The 18665-nt window shown below is 44.5% G+C and overlaps 1 protein-coding gene across 1 annotated transcript in view; it reads right to left on the reverse strand.

Annotated features, from left to right (window-relative positions):
* anks1b (ankyrin repeat and sterile alpha motif domain containing 1B) overlaps nucleotides 1–18665 on the reverse strand; it is a 334903-nt gene that overhangs the window by 176936 nt on the left and 139302 nt on the right. The window contains exons 7-8 of the mRNA XM_088646015.1: nucleotides 17380–17493; nucleotides 11295–11470 (exon numbers count right to left, since the gene is read on the reverse strand). Of these exons, the coding sequence (XP_088502141.1) occupies nucleotides 11295–11470; nucleotides 17380–17493 (290 nt within the window). The remainder of the gene's footprint in view (nucleotides 1–11294; nucleotides 11471–17379; nucleotides 17494–18665) is intronic.

Genomic DNA, 18665 nt, shown 5'->3' on the forward strand with positions numbered 1-18665 from the left:
ACCTCATCCTCCTCTTTGAGTCTGGCATGCTTGACAGAGTGATACAGTGCTGTATCTCCAGACAGCAACATACTGTAGCTGACAGCTGTCTGAGGACATTGCATGAACACAGGAAGAGATGGACACAAGTGCAGATGTAGACCACCAGCACAAGCAGAACCTGGTTTTCACATTTGCAGCGTCAATCAAGTCACGATTCATTCTTAAACATCCACAGGAAGACGATCAAAGAAAATAAGAAAATCAGCCATAAAATTCAATTGGAGAGGAAATTATTTTAAAAAACTTTGCAGGCACCAAACTCTCACAGGTGGGTGGATGATCTCCTTTTGGGGTGCTTAGCACAGGATCTGTTATCTTTTTCAAACATCACATATGCCTGAAATCCCACCGTTCTAATTTTGTGAATCAACATCTATCCAATTAAGCTCTCCCAGCTGGTCAGGTGACTGAGGGCAGCAGCTCATCCCCACTGCATTCTGGGGCATATGGTCCAGACAATGACCTCCATCTGGTCTGAATCTACCACGCTCTTGCAGCACATGCAGTAGGAGCAGCAGATTCATAAAGGTTACATTCAGATTTTTTAAACTTATTTTTCCAACTATTATACTGTATTTAATAAATGAGGTACGCTAATTAAGGTTTCATACAGTACATCTTGTTTTACGAAATGACAGGAGTCAGGTTTCATGTGCTGTTTAAAGGTAAGAGATAAGATAAGATCTGATCTTATCATGCGTTGTATAAAGTTATCCCTTACAGATACAGTAGATATACAGTTTTAAAACTGGAAAAGAAAATTTTCACTTTTTCCTTTGCACAAAACCAAAAGCACTCTTTGCTAGATTTTTTAAAACTACAATTTAAAGGCATGGTAAAAGTAGTATAATTGTATCAAATTAAAAATCACATCTTAACTTTACACAGGGAGGACTGATATTACTCATCATTTTCACTTCTTGGAAGTTTAAATATTTGATTTCCTTAAATCCCAGTTTGTCTTCCCCTGAAAAAGCACGGAGAGACCACGTCTCCATCTTACATTTTCCACAGTGTTAATGTGCTCTTAGTTGTGACAGCTTTAATGACCCCTTCAAGTGCTTCAGAGGCATATAAAATTGAATTATTGACTCCATCAGTGGTAAAGCCTTGGAAATTATACCGAATTTCGGATATATGACCCTGGGTGAGCTGTCTGAGTCTGACAGAGGAATGAATTATTCAGAGACACTGTCTTGATAGACACATCCTCCTGACTCTCTGCTGAGAAGGAAACGGGCTTCAGGGTCACCGTTGATCTTGTGCCAAAAGATCTGAGGTGCCAACTATGCGAAAGTCCAGGTCACCAAGCTACTGTAAGTGGATGACCCCACTCTCCAGGCTCAAATCTACACCAAGTTTCCTTACCTAAGCTACCTTACAGAACCAGTGCCTTCCTCCTGCATTCTCCTAGTGCCAGAGCAGTAGTCAAGCACTGTCCACCTCAGACACCTCACATGCATCAGGCAAGCCCAGCCTGGTGCCACAGTGCTTGAATCCAGCCCTTTACAGCTCTGGATCAAGAGGATCTACAGCAAGCGCCAGCTCAGAACCCAGAGTTCGCAAAACGTCCTTTTCAAGGTTTGTGTAACCACAGGCACGTAGAAAAAAGAGGACCAGGAATTGATGCATCCTTTTAAGTATCAAGCCATAAATTGAACACAATGTTTTGGAACTTTCTACCGTTTGTAATAAAACTGATGATGAAGTGTATTTCATTGAACGATCTGTATCCGCCCTGGAGCCTTGTCCAATCCACAGCACAGCAGGGTTCAGTGAGAAAGAGTGCTGGAGGGGCTTTCAAACTTTGGATTTGCAAATTTAGCAATTCTCAGTTCTAATTGCTAGTTCCAGTGATTTAGCAAGGGGAGAATGAAGACTTGTGCACACACTCCTGCAACATAACCACCTGTCTGAGCTCTTCATCTTTGTCCTCAGTCCCACCGCGTTTCACCCAGTTAAGTGCGGAAACATTAAGTTTTGTTAGGTAAGTAGATCTTATTTATCGAGCAGGGAGCTGCAACAGAGTGTGAGCTGCAAGCAGAAGTTAATGCCAGGTTGGAAAGCAAAAAGAAAGGAGCAGAAAGATAACACCTGGGCTGCGGTGCCTCTTCAGGTGTGTGTCACAGATTATTTATTCTTTTCTCTTTTTAGTTTTCAAAAAATGTTAAATGGTTCACTACTCAGTGTACTTACAATTTATCATGATTGCACTTAAGACTAATAATTAAAAACTCCTTTGAATTAAACAATTTGCCTACTTGTATCTAGAAAGGGAAAGTGCCCCAGAGACACATTAGAACAGACTTTATTCACTGGAGGGTGCCTGTGAATGTTTTGGCTGTTGATCATTAAAATGATGGCATCTAATTTTTAAATTATTAGTTCCAATTACATAAACACATGGAACACACCTACAGCTAATTTAAGTTCTCGCCACACTCAGCTGTGGAGAGTGTCGAGTCTGTGTGTAGGCGTCAGGCAGGAAGGTATCACACTGATTCTGTACGCAGTTGCTAAGACTCCATTTATTACTGCATGTTTGGTCATCGTGCAAAGTTTGTTTCATATAGCGAGTGCACTAGAATTTACTCTGTGTTTATATAAATCAGTCTTCCGAACTTTTACTGTTGTTTTTGACCCCATTAACTGGTGCTGTTTATCCTCTGCAACTGAATTAATTCAGCCAAGCCCTTGAGGTAACATTTACTGCACAGCACTGGCAGCAGAAATCATATCTTTGAAATGCAGTAAACGGAAGAAGAATCAGTAAAAAAAAAATACAACTGACATAAAAGAATATCCACCTTCACAGTAAAATCACAGAAGAATAATTCCATGCATTTATATTGCTCCTTTCATTCCAAAGGATCGCAAAGCATTTCATACAATAAATAAGAAGAGATCTGCTTCATCCTCTCACTGAAGGGCATCTCCACCTGAGAGCCCCTCTGGTCTAGAAGACTGTCACTGCGGGGGTGACACGCAGTACCGAACCTGCTCCAGCAGCCCCACTGCACAGCACACAAGGTGCAGAAGAGAGAAACTGCTCTGTCAATTCAATGAAGGGGCTGGACATTACAAGCCCAGAGTGGAATTCAGCCAGAACACCATGGTTCACGCCGCAACGTTTTCGAATGGGAATCTTTATGGACCAAGAAAAGGGAACCCCAGCTGAATGGCACCCCCTACAGCACAGTGACTGAGCAAAGGGCTACTTCTCTGACAGGCTGTCCTTTTGAGACCAGGCTGCCGGGACACTGTGCAGAAGGATGATGGCCACACACATGAGGGTCCAAAAAAACAGTAGGAGTCAGGATGACCTTTGTCATATTCTAATGTTTAGTAGTTCCTTCTAACAGCCTGCTAGTTAAAATGTGACTCTTGCAGCAGACACTTGCAATCAAGCATCAAATACGGGGTAGAATTTCTGCCTTCCTCATTAATTGATTTAGAAAGGTGCTGCTGCTGCTACTCCGTGGGCCTGTCGCTGTCATGAGTTCAGCTCTGTAAGTTTCTCTAACCAATATTTAAAGAAAGGCAATAATGATGCTTCTCCTTGCCTCTGCGAATATCTCACGCCTGACTAACACACATTGAAAGGGAGGAGGTCATCAGGCTGTTCCTCTCGTGAAGTCTCTGGAGCCCATGGCTCCGTGCCCAGCCGCTGTGTGGCAGTGGAGCTGGGGAGGGTCAGATTGGCGCCCTGATACAGAGGGGACTAAAACACCAGGCTGAGCACCGCTCACCTTGAGCAGGATGAAGCACTGAAGACAGGAGAGAACTCTGGAGTGAAACGCTGCCCTTTCTAAATCATAGCAGGCTCCCTGTCTTAACAAAAGGAAAGAACTTCAATGAATAATACTGTATGTACTGTACGTTGTGATGACGGTTGAGCTGGCTGCTGCTTGATTTGATTTTGGACTGAATCTGTGTGAAGTACTTTGCTCAAAAGCACAACAGCAGTGGATTTGAACCCACAACCTTCCACTTACCAAAACGTCCAAAACTCCTAACCTCTGCTCCACACTGTTTTATCCTTTCAGTTGAATACTAATGGCTTTTTCAATACTTGTTTTAATTTTTTTTTAAAAACAAAAGATGCATTAAAAAGTTACTGCGCTGCCCCATGGGTACACAATGCAAGCTGACTGTCTCTTATGTTTAATTCATTTAATAAAGAATAGTGTACATATAATGCATTCTCCCTAAAAATATGAGTTATGTAAATTCACTTGGATTAATATGATATATTTCATACTGTCATCTCTGCATTGCTGAAGCGGCCACCAGCAAGTACAAGCCTTTGTCCATATTTTGGTTGTTGTTAAAAAATATTTTCATTCCTTCAGTGCTTTTGTTTTGAGGGAAAAAAATTCAACTACTTTCCCACGCATTAAATTAGCTGGCTGAATCGCAGCAAGCAGCAATCAATACATCCAAGTGTATGACTGCAAACCTTCTGTACAAATAATCGTTCAAATTATATATGTGCATGTATTTGTTCATGCTGATTACCAAACTTGTGACAGCTGGACAATCTCAAAGAAATTGGAAAACATTCTGCATACTGTACATGAATTATACTGTAGGAGCCCCTATTTTCTAAAACGGAAACAAAAAACAACAGGACAAACTTTTCACTGGATTTTTACTTCAGTTATTTCAATGTGGTTTTGTTCAGGGTGCAGCATGGCCATTAGAAACAAACAGATCACCTCTGCAACAGCACTTAAGGCCAAGGGTTTTCCAAAAACAAATGTTATTCAAATCCGTCCCAAGCATTACATAGATACAAACGTATAAAATACTAACTTGCTGTTGTTCACTCCTAAGCACAAAGTACTTATGTGTATTTCTGTACAATCTGAAGTCTTTTTCAGAAGCAAAAGGTGCATGGTTCTGTGTATTCTTATTAATTTATATGACTAAGGAGTTTAACCCTGGTCCCGGAGAGCCTTAATTCAGCAGCTGTAATGGGTCACCCTTATTAATCAATCTGATACTGACACTGTCCTTCATTATGTGCTGCTTTGAAATGGAGATCTCAACACCCTAATTCCAGTCACATCTTAAATAATAATAATTAATAATAGTTGTTTACACTTACTGTATATAGTGCTTTTCTGGACACTCCACTCAAAGCGCTTTACAGGTCATGGGGATCCCCTCCACCACCACCAGTGTGCAGCCCCACCTGGGTGATGCTCCAGTCCACTCCCCACACACCAGCTCTCAGTGGGGAGGAGAGCAGAGTGCACCAGTACTCTCCCCACACACCAGCTCTCAGTGGGGAGGAGAGCAGAGTGATGAAGCCAGTTCATGGATAAATGTGGTCCAAGTTTATACAAATTATATTGGCTGAAGGGAACAGGGAATATCCTACAATGACAGGCTGAAGGAACATAACTTTTTTAGAATTTGAATGTTTCGAATGGCGTGAAGTACCTCATTCAAGGGTTTAAAATCAGTGTCCTACCTAGACTTGAACCCACAACTTCCTTGTAATAAATCCAGACACCTAGCAACTGCCTCACACTGCCGCCCTCTAGGCTGACTTGAGTACTTCTCTCACAAGCTGCTGCTACCGTTTATAATCCAGTGAACAGAGAAGAGCAGGCACATCTGATGAGCAGCAAGGGGTGACTACAAAACCCAAAGCAAGAGAGACTCATTTCAAGTCTGCATTGCACATCATTCCCTCCCCAACACTGTGCTTCAGCATTTTCACCACTCCAGGCTTCCGAACTCTTCCCTGCAAGTCTCCTTAAACTCTGAAGGATCTTTGGCCATAAAAGGGGACCAGAAGGTTTTGTATTTGAGACAGAAATACTAGCCTGTCACTACTGTAAGTGTACAAAGCATTAAAATTAAAAATACGAAACGGAGGCCCACGACACTCTTGATAGCAGGAAGAGCATTTTGTACTGCAAACATGAATTCGCATCAGCTACAATTCATCACGAAAAAAGATGGGTTTCAAAAACATTCTAGTAAAACCTTTTGCAGCAATTCCACTGGTGCAGCTCCCCACTCAAACTTCTTCTGGGAAAATACATTTTTAATAAGAAAACAAAAATTAGAATTCTATAGTGGTACAACTTGGTGACTCTCTCCCCTGCTCTTCACTGTATTGATTGACAGTGTCTGAGGAATCCTTCTCCAACATATCCATCATTCCTTATAATACCAGAAGGCTCAACAGCCTCAGTAGGGTACCAAGCAGTTTAAAGTTTATTGATTACTGTGTCCCTTAGGGGGGAAACAGGAGAAATGGAAGGCTATATTTCAAAAGAACAATGTCACATTCTCAAGTCAACACAGAGCATTTTTTTCTGATGTGCACAGCAACACTTACAGATTCCCTTTGTTTTGATCTGTGTTTTGCAGGAGGGCATTGCAGCCCAATGTAACTGCAGGACAGCTTTGCTCTCCATCACCTGAAGGCCAAGACTTTCCAGCAGGCCATAAAAGGCTATTAGTACCATCCCTGGGCCTGCGCCCAAGAGTGAATGCCTGTTACAATATTGATTATTGTTTTACAGGCTGTGTTATTTTTGAATTAATAAGAAACGTATGTACTGTAATGACATACAGTAACTGCTCCTGATTCTTTCTGTGGCCTTCAGAGAGATGTAGGACTGGCTGGAGGCCTGGGTAGGGGAGAGCAGTCAGGACCCTACAAATGGGCATCTGTACGTGTCCATCTGAGCCAGGGGTAAGTACCAATGTTCACTTCCTCATGCAGTCAGATGCTTCTCAAATCCAGCTCTGTGCCTCCCAGTACACCAGGCCCTCCAAACCTTTTCGCGATAAATACTGTACATTCACTATTCACTGTCATTAATGAATAAATCTTCACCCTCTTCTAGAACTGTGGGTCCTGTCCAACACACATGCTGTCAAACAAGGTCCTGTCCTAAGAGCTTGAGATGAGAAAGATAAGAAAAGCTACAAACAAGAGGAGGCCTTTTGGCCCATGCAGTCCCTATGGCAGTTAGTAGTTACAGATATTGATCCACGAATCTCATCCATGCCATTTCTTGCATGACACTGGGCGTCAGGTTCAACAACAGGGCTTGGTATGCTTGTTCCACACCCCCCCATCCTTTGGTGGGTGGTTGCACTACCACATACAGTACATTCGATCTCACTCTGTTCCTCTCTACTCCTGACTCACTCTGAAGAAATACGCAGGGTCAACTCCGTCAGTGCCTCTGAGACTTTGGGGTGAGCTCAATGCTTTACTGTTTGGGACCAGACCTGGGACTTAAGGCTGTTCCTGTCTTGTGGCATCCCGACTGACAGCCAGAAGGATCCTAAGAGGTGCACACAACCAAACACCAAGAGCATCTGGGCTGCTTCATCTGAGCTCTTCGTGTGCTAAATAACCGGATAATTGTTCAATTATTTGAAGAATTCAAGAGAGTAATAAGGGAAGACGAAGCTCACAGTAAAAGGCAGAACTGCAAGGCACTGCGTGAAAAGAATCAATACAATCAAAGCACCTCGGAGCACAAAGCTCATTTCCTCAACAATGCGAGCTGGCAATGTGATTATCCTTCCTGCTGCACAGCCTCTCACTTTCGTCACTGCTGCAGGTTTTAAATACGCGTGTTCCGATGTTCGAACTGCACTGAGAAGAAAGCACAATTTAGCCGGGGGTGATCAGTGTGAGTACAGAGAGAACCAGGCTTCCATTAGCCTGGAGGAATAAAAGATAACAATTAAAACGCTTTTTGTAAATGGCCATAGTGCAGCTTAACAGGTGCGGCACTAATATTCACAGTCACAGAATCACTGCAGCAAAACCTTAAACAAATTCAGGAGCACAGTTTAACTGCCATTCCCCAGAACACATGATTGTTTCCTTCTGACATCAAATTGGCAAATTTGAACCCTTGTTTTCAGTTGATGGACATCCCTGGACAGCCCTGAACACCACAGTACACACCCTGATACTGTCCATCACTGTGTACTGTGGTGTTCAGGGCTGTGAGAGGGACAGTGTCAAGGTGTGTACTATGATGTTCAGGACTGTGAGTGATGGACAGTGTCAGGGTGTGTACTATGGTATTCAGGACTGTGAGTGTTGGACAGTGTCAGGGTGTTTACTGTGGTGTTCAGGGCTGTGAGTGATGGACAGTGTAAGGGTGTGTACTGTGGTGTTCAGGGCTGTGAGTGATTGTCGGTTCACAACCACACAGCCAGCAGAGGAATCCTCCTGAGCAAGGCCCTTCACCCCAACTGCTCCAGGGGTGCCGTATAAATGGCTGACCCTGCGCTCCGACCCCCAGCTTCTCTCTGTCTGTGTGTCTCATGGAGAGCAAGCTGGGGTCTGCGAAAAGACAAACTCCTAATGCAAGAAATTGTATATGGCTAATAAAATAATCTTATCTTCTATGCCACTACGAAAGTGTTGGCAACAGAAAACATAAACAAATTCTGTACCTTAATATTAATCGTGTTTTCACATGTCATGTAGAGCACAAAGCTTTAGGCCTACAAGACTTATTTTTCTCTGTGGAAAATTATGTCAATGTACATTTTTGGTCAAGCAGGAAAGAAGCTACTGTGCCATGAAATGAAATGTTAATGGAAAGAGAGAAGACACCCTGGTCTAGCCTGTTTGCACAGACTGCCCTCTGCTGGTTAAAATAGAAATAACTAAAACTAGACGTTCAAGCAGGGAGAGCTTTTAGTTTCGACTGTGAGAGGATGTACAGTATAGAAGATACACAACTACATCTTCTGCTGGCAGGGCAGCCACATCAGCACAGCAGCTTCAGGCATTAATGATCCAGACTTCATCACAATGGTCAGATATTCCTCTGCATGAGAACGTACCAGCCGATAAAACAGAAACATTCTCATTTTGACTTTCTTAATGTTACATGATACACGTTTTCCCTTTCACTAGTATAAATAGAATACAGAGTATAAGCAGAGTATTGGGAATATTGAGCAAATGGATTCCACAACATTAATTAATTAATTGTTTGATTTAATCTCTATGATGAATATCGCATCTAATATGTTAAGGTCCGTTAACAAGCAATTTACTCATCTGTAATTATTAAACAAAATGTTACAGCTTTACATGACCTTTTAACTGCAGCCAGTCAAGATTAAAAAGTAGCTAAGGAGGGCGGCACGGTGGAGCTGTGATTAGCATTCTATTAATCCCCATTTTTAACAACAACAATTATAATAGTAATAATTCCTTATACTTATACAGTTTAGCTCTTTTCTGGACACTCCACTCAAAGCTCTTTACAGGTAATGGGGATCCCCTCCACCACCACCAGTATGCAGCCCCACCTGGATGATGCACCAGTACACTCCCCACACACCAGTTCTCAGTGGGGAGGAGAGCAGAGTGCACCAGTACACTCCCCACACACCAGCTCTCAGTGGGGAGGAGAGCAGAGGGATGAAGCCAGTTCAGAGATGGGGGTTATTATTGGTAAAGGCCAGGGGGAAATCTGCCCAGGACAGGACAGACCAGGCCAGGATGATCTCCTGGTGTTTGTGTGGGTTTCCTTCAGGCTCTCCGGTGTCCTCCCATAGCCTAAAGACATGCTGCTTCTGGGAAACATGGTCCTGGTGAGAGCTGGCATGTTTCTACAAGACCGTATTCAGAACACGTCTCTCACGTTCTGTGCTCTTCTAGTTTGCTCAGACTCTGCCAGTCTGCCCTGCGATGGACTGGTGTCCTGTCCAGGGTGTATCCTGCCCTGCGCCCCTTGCTTGCTGGGATAGACTCCAGCTCCCCCGCGACCCTTAATTGGATGAAGCGGTTTGAAAATGGATGAATGGAAGCATCTAAGAAGGCATTTCAGATTCATGATTAGCTCTTTTGAATGAACGAAAGTTTTTATTCGATTCAGGACCAGTCTGAGCAATGGAACTTACTGGTACAACAGGGGACTCCCACGGTGGATTTAAACCCACAACCCACTCTTCTGAGAGTGCACTGTCCTATTATTCCACAATGCGTTTTACATGCAACACAGCACCTTTCAGCTAAGAAAATATCCACTTAAACATCACAAGCTGCGGTTAAAACACATCTCTGGAACTCAATTCTGAGACTGCACATCAAGGAGAATATTCTCCTTGTACCATGAAGTACAATAATGCAATTTTATGGCTTCTGTTGGGTTCAGTACTGAGTCATGAAGCTTCAATTTCTGAATAAAGATCACAAGGACCATATGGATGAGCTCTGGCTGTACTGAATGTGCTGTACATTCCGGCTGTATCCATGAGATCAATAAAGGATGGAAATAAAAGGAGGCCATTCAGATTCATATCCATCAGAAAGCAGCTAGGCCTGCATCTAGGGTCTTCATACACAGCACAGAGAGAGGATGTTGCTCGGCAACATCTCTTACACCCACTACTCACTGTTCATTAAAGAGCTCCCTTCCACGCTGCCCTCCCATCATCGCTATGCATGAGACAAGCAACTTAAAAGCATTACACTTGGTAAGAGCTTATACTGCAATTCCTTTACTTCATTCACCAGTGAAGTTAATTTTGGAATTCATGTTAAACCAAATACAGAAAGAAGAGGCTGTCAGTGTTCATCTTCTTAGGAAACAGCATCTTACTCCACAAATCAATGGTGTCAACTTCATCAGCACAGCCCAGATTATACAGTTTATGTACAGTACAGTAGTTGACGGCAACTTCCCAGCACTTCAGAGCCAAGCATACTCATGTGTATGACATGACATTAGCATTGCTTTTAACAGCTAAAACTTTATGCCTATGTGTATGTGATTGAAGAGTTTAATGACAAAAATCAAGTGTTTCAAAATAAATACACCACAGGCCATCTTCTTGAAAAAAGATTTATATCTTTGCTTGCTCTGTGAGCTGTTTACGATGGGGAACGCCAGTGGTGACCTATGCCTCATAGTGTGTTTAAAAAGCCAATCTTGAGGAGCTTTTCCCCTTATGTTGCTTCGTAGTGTGGACTAAATTGTCAGTGTCCCTCTGCGAAGATGACTGACCTGTGTCCTATTTCCTGGACATCAGCATGCAGATTTTCGAAGCTCCACAAGCAGGTCGGTAATAATCCACTCTAGTAAATCTCCTGGGACAGCTGGGGTAGCGGTTTATTTAAATACAGTCCTGTGAAGATGTTGTCTCCAGTTCACCCCGTGAGCGCTCAAGGTCAGAACATGCAGCCCAGAGCTCATCAGGGAGATAAACTCAGGAGGCCGCGGAGTGGGGTACTGTACCTTGCTCGTCCTGGTCAGGCTGCCGTTCCTGTCCTCCTCCGAAGGCCTGGTGCTGCCAGAGCTCTCCACTGAGTGCGACGCCACGGTCTGGCACAGATCCTCGAAAGAATACTCTTTGTCTTTGCACATTTTGATTTCGTTTAATAATTTTGACAGCTCCCCCGTCACCGTTTCATCTGCAAGAGAACAAAAAAAAAAAACACTTCTGTGAGTGCGTCTCTTTGGATGGATTAAGAAGGCTGTGTTTCTGTCCGGCCAGTGCAACATGATTAAGAAGTCTTTGTCGCCAGTGCTTATTTTTAAATCTCCTTACAGCTGCAACATTAAAGAAACCTGATACCGACCATCACCTTCCCCCACCAGGGCGACTTCTAATTTATTTAAACTGGCCAGAAAAGGAAAAAAGATTAAAAAGAAAACCTAAATCGGAAAACCTTGTTTAGATACGAGACCCCGTCCTACCTATCCACTGCAAAGGGTTTGGACGTTGAAGCTGGGTACTGACTTGCTCCTTGTAAAACTTGAACAGGGGGTCTGATTTCACAGCGCAGTTCCTTACTCTCTTCTGCTACAGTGACCCAGGCAGCTGGCACACTGACACACTCCAAAACCCAACTCAGCTTCGGCAGATTGATCCCCATCAGCAGCAGCAAAATGTTCTTTTTAATCGTGCGTCCGCTGCTTTCAAGCTGATTATCTCAGCTCTTTATTCTGGCCTCGCATGTACGTTTTATTCATGCAATTAAGTTCACTCACTAGCAATTACACTGATGAAATGTAGATCAGAGGATGCGTTAGACCTCTCGTTATTTCTCAGATGATTGATAATAAAGTAATACGGGCGCTTAGAGAGTTTGTGATTGTGCTGCAGCGACTGAAAATAGCCATTGGGACTGTTGCGAAGGGTCGGGGAGGCCTCTCGCAGGCCAGAGGAGGAAACAGCTGGCTCTGTTTCACCAGGAGGCAGCATTCTCAACACAGCCCTCATGTGCTTGCTCTGTACAGGGATTCAGTGATGCGTGTCTGTGTGTGCGTGTGCCCTGCGATGGACTGGTGTCCTGCCCAGGATGTACCCAGCCTTGCGCCCGTTGCTTACTGGAATAGACTCTGGCTCCCCCATGACTTTGAACTGGATGGATGGATTATACTGTAAGTAACTATGGCCAGCTGTACAGATATGCTGTTACAATGCACTTTCTCCCTTGTAGCTCAGTCACCTCACACCCACCCTCTGTATTTACTGGGACAAATTACAGAGCAAACAGGTTTCTCTGGAAAGGGACACAGGCCAGAATATAATGTCAAATTCTCCCATCTGCTAAGTTGGCACAAGGTTTAGCTGCAGTGATTCAACTTTCTGTTGAATTGCTATGGCCCTCCCTCCTGATTATAAAATCTTTTGACTATTCTGACACTGAGGTGTGAGAGACAATGTAATAGACCAACAAGTTCTATCATGTCACTCAAACTGAACTGTAAGGGCTGAACTTCTTTACCAGAAGGAATGGGAGCAAATATTGTTTTCCTTCATTGAAGAACATATTTCAGAACTGTAATCAGAAGGAAATATTATATTACTAGCTTTGTACTGTCTCCTACATGCATTGTGTAAGACAGGAAATGTATTATTAACTTTAAACAAGACTAAGTACTATGGATAAAAAGGGTTGGGCGGACGTTTTTGTTTGTTTTGATGTGTGTGTAGTGCTCATTTATTCAATTGTTAATACAGTGTCGGAGTGTAAACCTCAGCTTCAATCACTTCACAGGAGCAATTACATTTCCAGAGAAGCCAAGCTCATCTGAAGAAACACCCAGGAGACCCCACTATGACCTCGTCCGATTACATCCAGCTCGGAAGATCAAAGCCAGGGGCAGAAACAAAGAGCATCTGGTGCTTTGTGCACAGACAATGACCTCATGAAAGATGAGGTAACCAGTCCCCGTCCTGGACACTGAGCTGACAGAGGAAATGACTGGCATACCGCATCATAACTGCTTACAGAAAATAACAGAGCTCATCGTTCTTTCAATCACCTACTCTGGTACTGAAAATCAAAGGACTGTGTTCAAAATGCTAATTAAAAATATTTATATTTATAGAATATGACTAATGTCCCATTCGGGGTTGGGGAAGTCACATGCTCTCATGTCCTCCATTCCATGGACATCAGGATGTAGATCAAACAGGGAAAACTCCTATTTACAGTACATCTACAGAATACAGGAGAGGACCCATTTCACCCCTAACTGAAGTGCAGCCCTACCTGGGAGACACACAGTGGCCATTCTGCACCAGCAGCCCCACCTGGGAGACACATAGTGGCCATTCTGCACCAGCAGCCCCTCCTGGGAGACACACAGTGGCCATTCTTTACCAGCAGCCCCACCTGGGAGACACACAGTGGCCATTCTTTACCAGCAGCCCCACCTGGGAGACACACAGTGGCCATTCTTTACCAGCAGCCCCACCTGGGAGACACACAGTGGCCATTCTTTACCAGCAGCCCCACCTGGGAGACACACAGGGGCCATTCTGCACCAGCAGCCCTACCTGGGAGACACACAGTGGCCATTCTGCCCCAGCAGCCCCACCAGAAGACACACAATGCCCTGCTACCTCAATACCTCAGGAGGGACTAGGAGACTGCTGCACAAGGATATTCAGAAGTGCAAAAGATGTTTGTTTTGTTTTGACGTAATCCAGTGATCCTGCTGGGTCTGGGACACCCTTGAGCTCCATAGTCAACAGCTATATCACCCTGCAACTCACCACTGGTAACTCACTGAGCTCAGCAGGTACTGTATGAGCCTGGATGGCTGGAGTACCTGGATGGGGAACCTCCTGGAAAAGCTAAGAAATGGTGTTAGTGGGGACAGTAGGGGGCACTCACCCTGTTGTAGGGGGCACTAACGCCCCAGTATAGTGACGGGGACACCATACTATAAAAAGGTGTTGTCTTTCGGATGAGACATAAGACCAAGGTCCTGACTCTCTGTGGTCATAAAATTCCCAGGGTGTTTCTTAAAAATAATAGGGATGTTACTCTGGTGTCCTGGCCAAATTTCTCCCTGGCCTCTACCTACAGTATCATGGCCTCCTAATAATCCCCATCTGTGAACTGGCTTCATCACTCTGTTCTCCTCCCCACTGAGAGCTGGTGTGTGGGGAGTGTACTGGTGCATCATCCAGGTGGGGCTGTACACTGGTGGTGGTGGAGGGGATCCCCATGACCTGTGAAGAGCTTTGAGTGGAGTGTCCAGAAAAGCGCTATATACAGTAAGAGTAAGGAATTACGATCATTATTAATATTATTGTTCCTCTGCCCTCAGGAGGCAGAGTATTTAAATAACTAAACAGATAAGAACATTCATATTTTCCATCTTTCTTGAATTAGTTTTCACTTCCCTTAAATTTAAATAATTAAGAGTCACTGTGCATTGATGTTATAACATTTAGTAAAGATAACTGCTTTTAATAACACTGCAACAGCACTCTGAAATGTTATATAAATCCTGCCACTAGAGGCACTGCAGACTTCAGCAAAACAGTCCACGTGTTGCTGGCTCTTCACAACAACCTTAAACAGACTTATCATTTATGGAAACTTCACAAGAAGCTCAAAGCAATGTTTTTTTTTTAGAATAAAGAACTTCAAGCTACCCTGAGTATAGTAAGAGGAAAATGAGTCAGCTTCTTCATGCACGTTTGTGCAGTACAAACACAGAAATTCATATACTGTACATTTCAGACAAACACAGACAGGAAGTTATAGAAATAAATATACTAGATAGAAATAAAAATCCTATAACTTCTGTTCCTGCATGAAAATTACCCTTTCTGTTGCATCCTATATGGCTTCCATGCCCCTTTATACAAAGTATTCACAACAAAGAATTTAAAAAAGAAAACATTTGTTAAAAAAACAAAAATTAATATTCTTTTTCAGATGAACCCTCATGCCCTGTTTTAATGTATGGTAATCAGATGAGCACCAGAAGAAGCTTGTAGTATGTATTTAAAAAATCATTGACTTTATCCCTGAATAAGACTCAAGTTTAAACTCATACTTCAGTCTTTCCTGCCTCAATGTCACTGAGTGACAGACACGTTGCCCACATACTGTACTGCAGGTGCAGAATGATCATTAAGGCTGACACACATACTTGTATTTTAATGCAAAAACACAATATGATACTGGGAATCAACAGAAATGTACTGTATCACTCAAATTAGATTCATGTTTTTAGAAAAAGAAGATAAGGATTGAATATTGACTCGATGTTTTGGGTTTTTCTTTTATCGCCTGATCATTGCTGGGTGACCGCAGCACACCTGAGTGACTGTGACCGCTGTGTGGGCGGGGAAGCACTTCAGCAGTGAGAGTGGGCCCAGGTGAGGAGGGGAGCTAACTCGTTGACCAGGTCTGACCTGGTAAAAATCGGGAAAGGAAAACCAGAAAGGAACCAATATGCGTGAGTATCAAGAGAACAACGCCTCTTTGCCAGCAGTATGTTGGCGGCTGGACCAGTAACACAGTGTTGCTCTCTGTCTGGACTGTCCAGTTGATAACAGCCCCTCCGTTCTGTAGTTATTAATGGCAGCCTGACTGCATGGTGCCACACTGACCCAGACCTGGGGCCTCACTAGCTGCTCTCTGTAGGCTCATCCCGACCTGAGAATATTCCAGCAGGACAGCACTCGTCCTCGTGCTCCTCTTTTTTAACACTGGCTCTCCTGTGAGCTGCGATCACGGCAGGTATGTCCTGAACGAGCTGGGAAGGTGTGTGGCTCCCAGGGCTCGGAGACCAGCCGGCAGGCTCTTCAAGACCAGTGGCACACAATCCCATAAGACAGCACGTGCACCTGGTGCGAAGCCTGCTACTTTCACAACCGATCCCCGATGTCCAACCCCGTTGATGCCGCATGTTAATCAGCATCGTGAATTTGCCTGTGTCAGGTCTGCTCCAGAAAATATCAGCGCCCCTGCCACAGAGACGACTGTCAGTGTGCTGGTAATATCTTTGTGAACCCGCTGCAGTTCCATGTGCTATGCGGTACAACTCAACACGGCAGAGGCTGCCCGTGGTAGCGTGTGACTGGACGTGGGGAGGGCCCGGCTGTATGAAGTTCTACGGTGAAGTGACCCTCCGGGAACGTCCCCTGCTCTGTTTGACACAGCCGCCCTGAGCTGCTGGCGCTGGCTGGGCTTCGCAGGAGCTGCCTCAAAAACACAGGCCTCCCATCCTGGCAGGGGACGGCCCAGACGTGCCACAATCACATGCTTCTGTTCTCATTATCGCTCTAAAAAAATGTCCACACGGCGCCACGTTTCTGCTGCTGGTCTAAACTAATACAAAACGACCCCTACAGCCAGTCTGTTCAGCAGCTGGTTCAACCAGCGTTTCTCCCTGAACTGACATGCTAAAGCCAACCGCTCCCACTCCTACAAACGCTTGAACGACGGTTTATTAAGCTCATCTGCGTAAAGTTAGCTGCACCTGGGCGTTAAGTTCTAACGCTGCCCTAGGCTAGGACTGTTAGCCCTTCATTTGCTCGTCTATGGACAGCATGTTGCTCCATTGTACTTTTTTGGGACACTCAATCTGTATATACCTATGCACTTTTTGCACATATTTTATTGTTTTCACAGTGACTAAGATCATATTTTGCACACACCTATGTATTTTTATTTATTTATTTATTTTATATTTATTTTGTATTACTGTACGTATTCAAATTTTTCGTCTATTCTGATGTCTGTTTTTCGGCTTGTCTTGGGCTGGACTGCTGTAACACATCAATTTCCCTTCGGGATCAATTAATTAATCAATTAATCTTATCTATCTATCAATGAAGGAGTGTGGAAACTCCTTCCACTGAGGCCTCACCACAGTCTTCTCAGACGACCCTCACACTGCCCAGGGCTGTCTGAGCACTCAGGTTCTGAAGGTTCTGAGGTGAGTATTCAGGTTCTGAAGGTTCTGATGTGAGTATTCAGGTTCTGAAGAATCTTTGCTCCCGGTCACATTCCGGGCTGAGAGAGCCCCTCTCTCGGAGGCTGCCAGCAGGAGAGGGACTTACTTTTGGTTTTATGGGATGGTGAGGCGGCTGGTGAGGACATGGAGGACCGAGGTGTGGGGACTGGTCTCACCGGCTCCTCCACACTCACTGGTTCCTGCTTCTCCGACATGTTCTCTGGAAAAGGAAGAGACATCACCAGTCACAGAAAGCGATGTACTGTATTTGCTGAATAGAGAGTAGCCCGGGAGCTGACCACACACACACTCCCACAGGGATCTATAACGAGAGGTCGGGGGTGGGAGCGTGGGAGCTGCAGGATAACTCAGGGCAAGGAACCAGGCAAAGAGACACACAAATTAAAAGCATAATCACAGAAAGAATCTGGGGCCTGGTTAAGGATGCAGAAATGCAAGCGACACATTAGAAAGAGGTACTTAAGAACATCACCCAAATCAGCAGATTGTTTCTATTTTTACATTTTTACAATTCTTCGGGACAGTGGTTTTCTTGTTTGTTATAATTACTCGACACAGGAACCAAAAGCAGAACTGAAGATCTGTACAGAGTCTTATCACACTAGCTTGGGGCTCCTGAGCGTCTCAGCTACTGTAGTGACAGCGTGTGCAGGCATAGCTGCCAAGCTGCAGACTCCCATTCGGGTTTGATCATAAGGGCACCAGAGGAGAAAAAGGTTGCAAACCAAAGCATGGCCAGCCTGTCTAGCACATGTGGTACTTAGAAGCAAACTGATGATCACATTCAGTTGTGACTTGACTGGGATGGCTGGGCAGCTTGTTCCACACTCCCACTGCCCTTTGTGTAAAGAGGTACCCCCCGTAATCGATTTGTTTCCACTCTGGTCTCACTGGGTTGACCGGCTAATGTCTCTGAGGGTTTCAACTCATCCGCAGCTCGGACGCAGGAGGCGCCGCCCGAGTTTCCTCAGCTTGCCCGACCACAGCCAGCGTCGGCGAGCCGGTGGCGCGCGTGGGACTGCGGGGCGCAGTAAAGACGAATGCCCTCACGCATGCCGTAGAAGAGACGCGCAGCTGCCGGTACCGGTTACTGACCGGCACTTCTAAACCGAGATATGAAGGGGGTGAAACGATCAGAGACCCCTTTTTTAAAAAAAAAAACAGGAATAAAAAATCACAACCAAAGAGTTTAAATGAACAAAAAAAACAGTAAATTGAACAACGGGCGTCACAACTGACTCGGAAATGAAGAAACCAAGAAAGCAGTTTCTCCCCCCACCCTTGTTTCCGTGAAGCCCCCGGAGTTTTGAAATCGCTGAGCAATCGCAGTCATACTGAGAGAGACCGCACTCTGGGGGGAGGAGTGGCACA

Source organism: Lepisosteus platostomus, chromosome 9 (assembly GCF_059453375.1).
Source record: "Lepisosteus platostomus isolate fLepPlt1 chromosome 9, fLepPlt1.hap1, whole genome shotgun sequence".
NCBI classification, from domain to species: domain Eukaryota; kingdom Metazoa; phylum Chordata; class Actinopteri; order Semionotiformes; family Lepisosteidae; genus Lepisosteus; species Lepisosteus platostomus.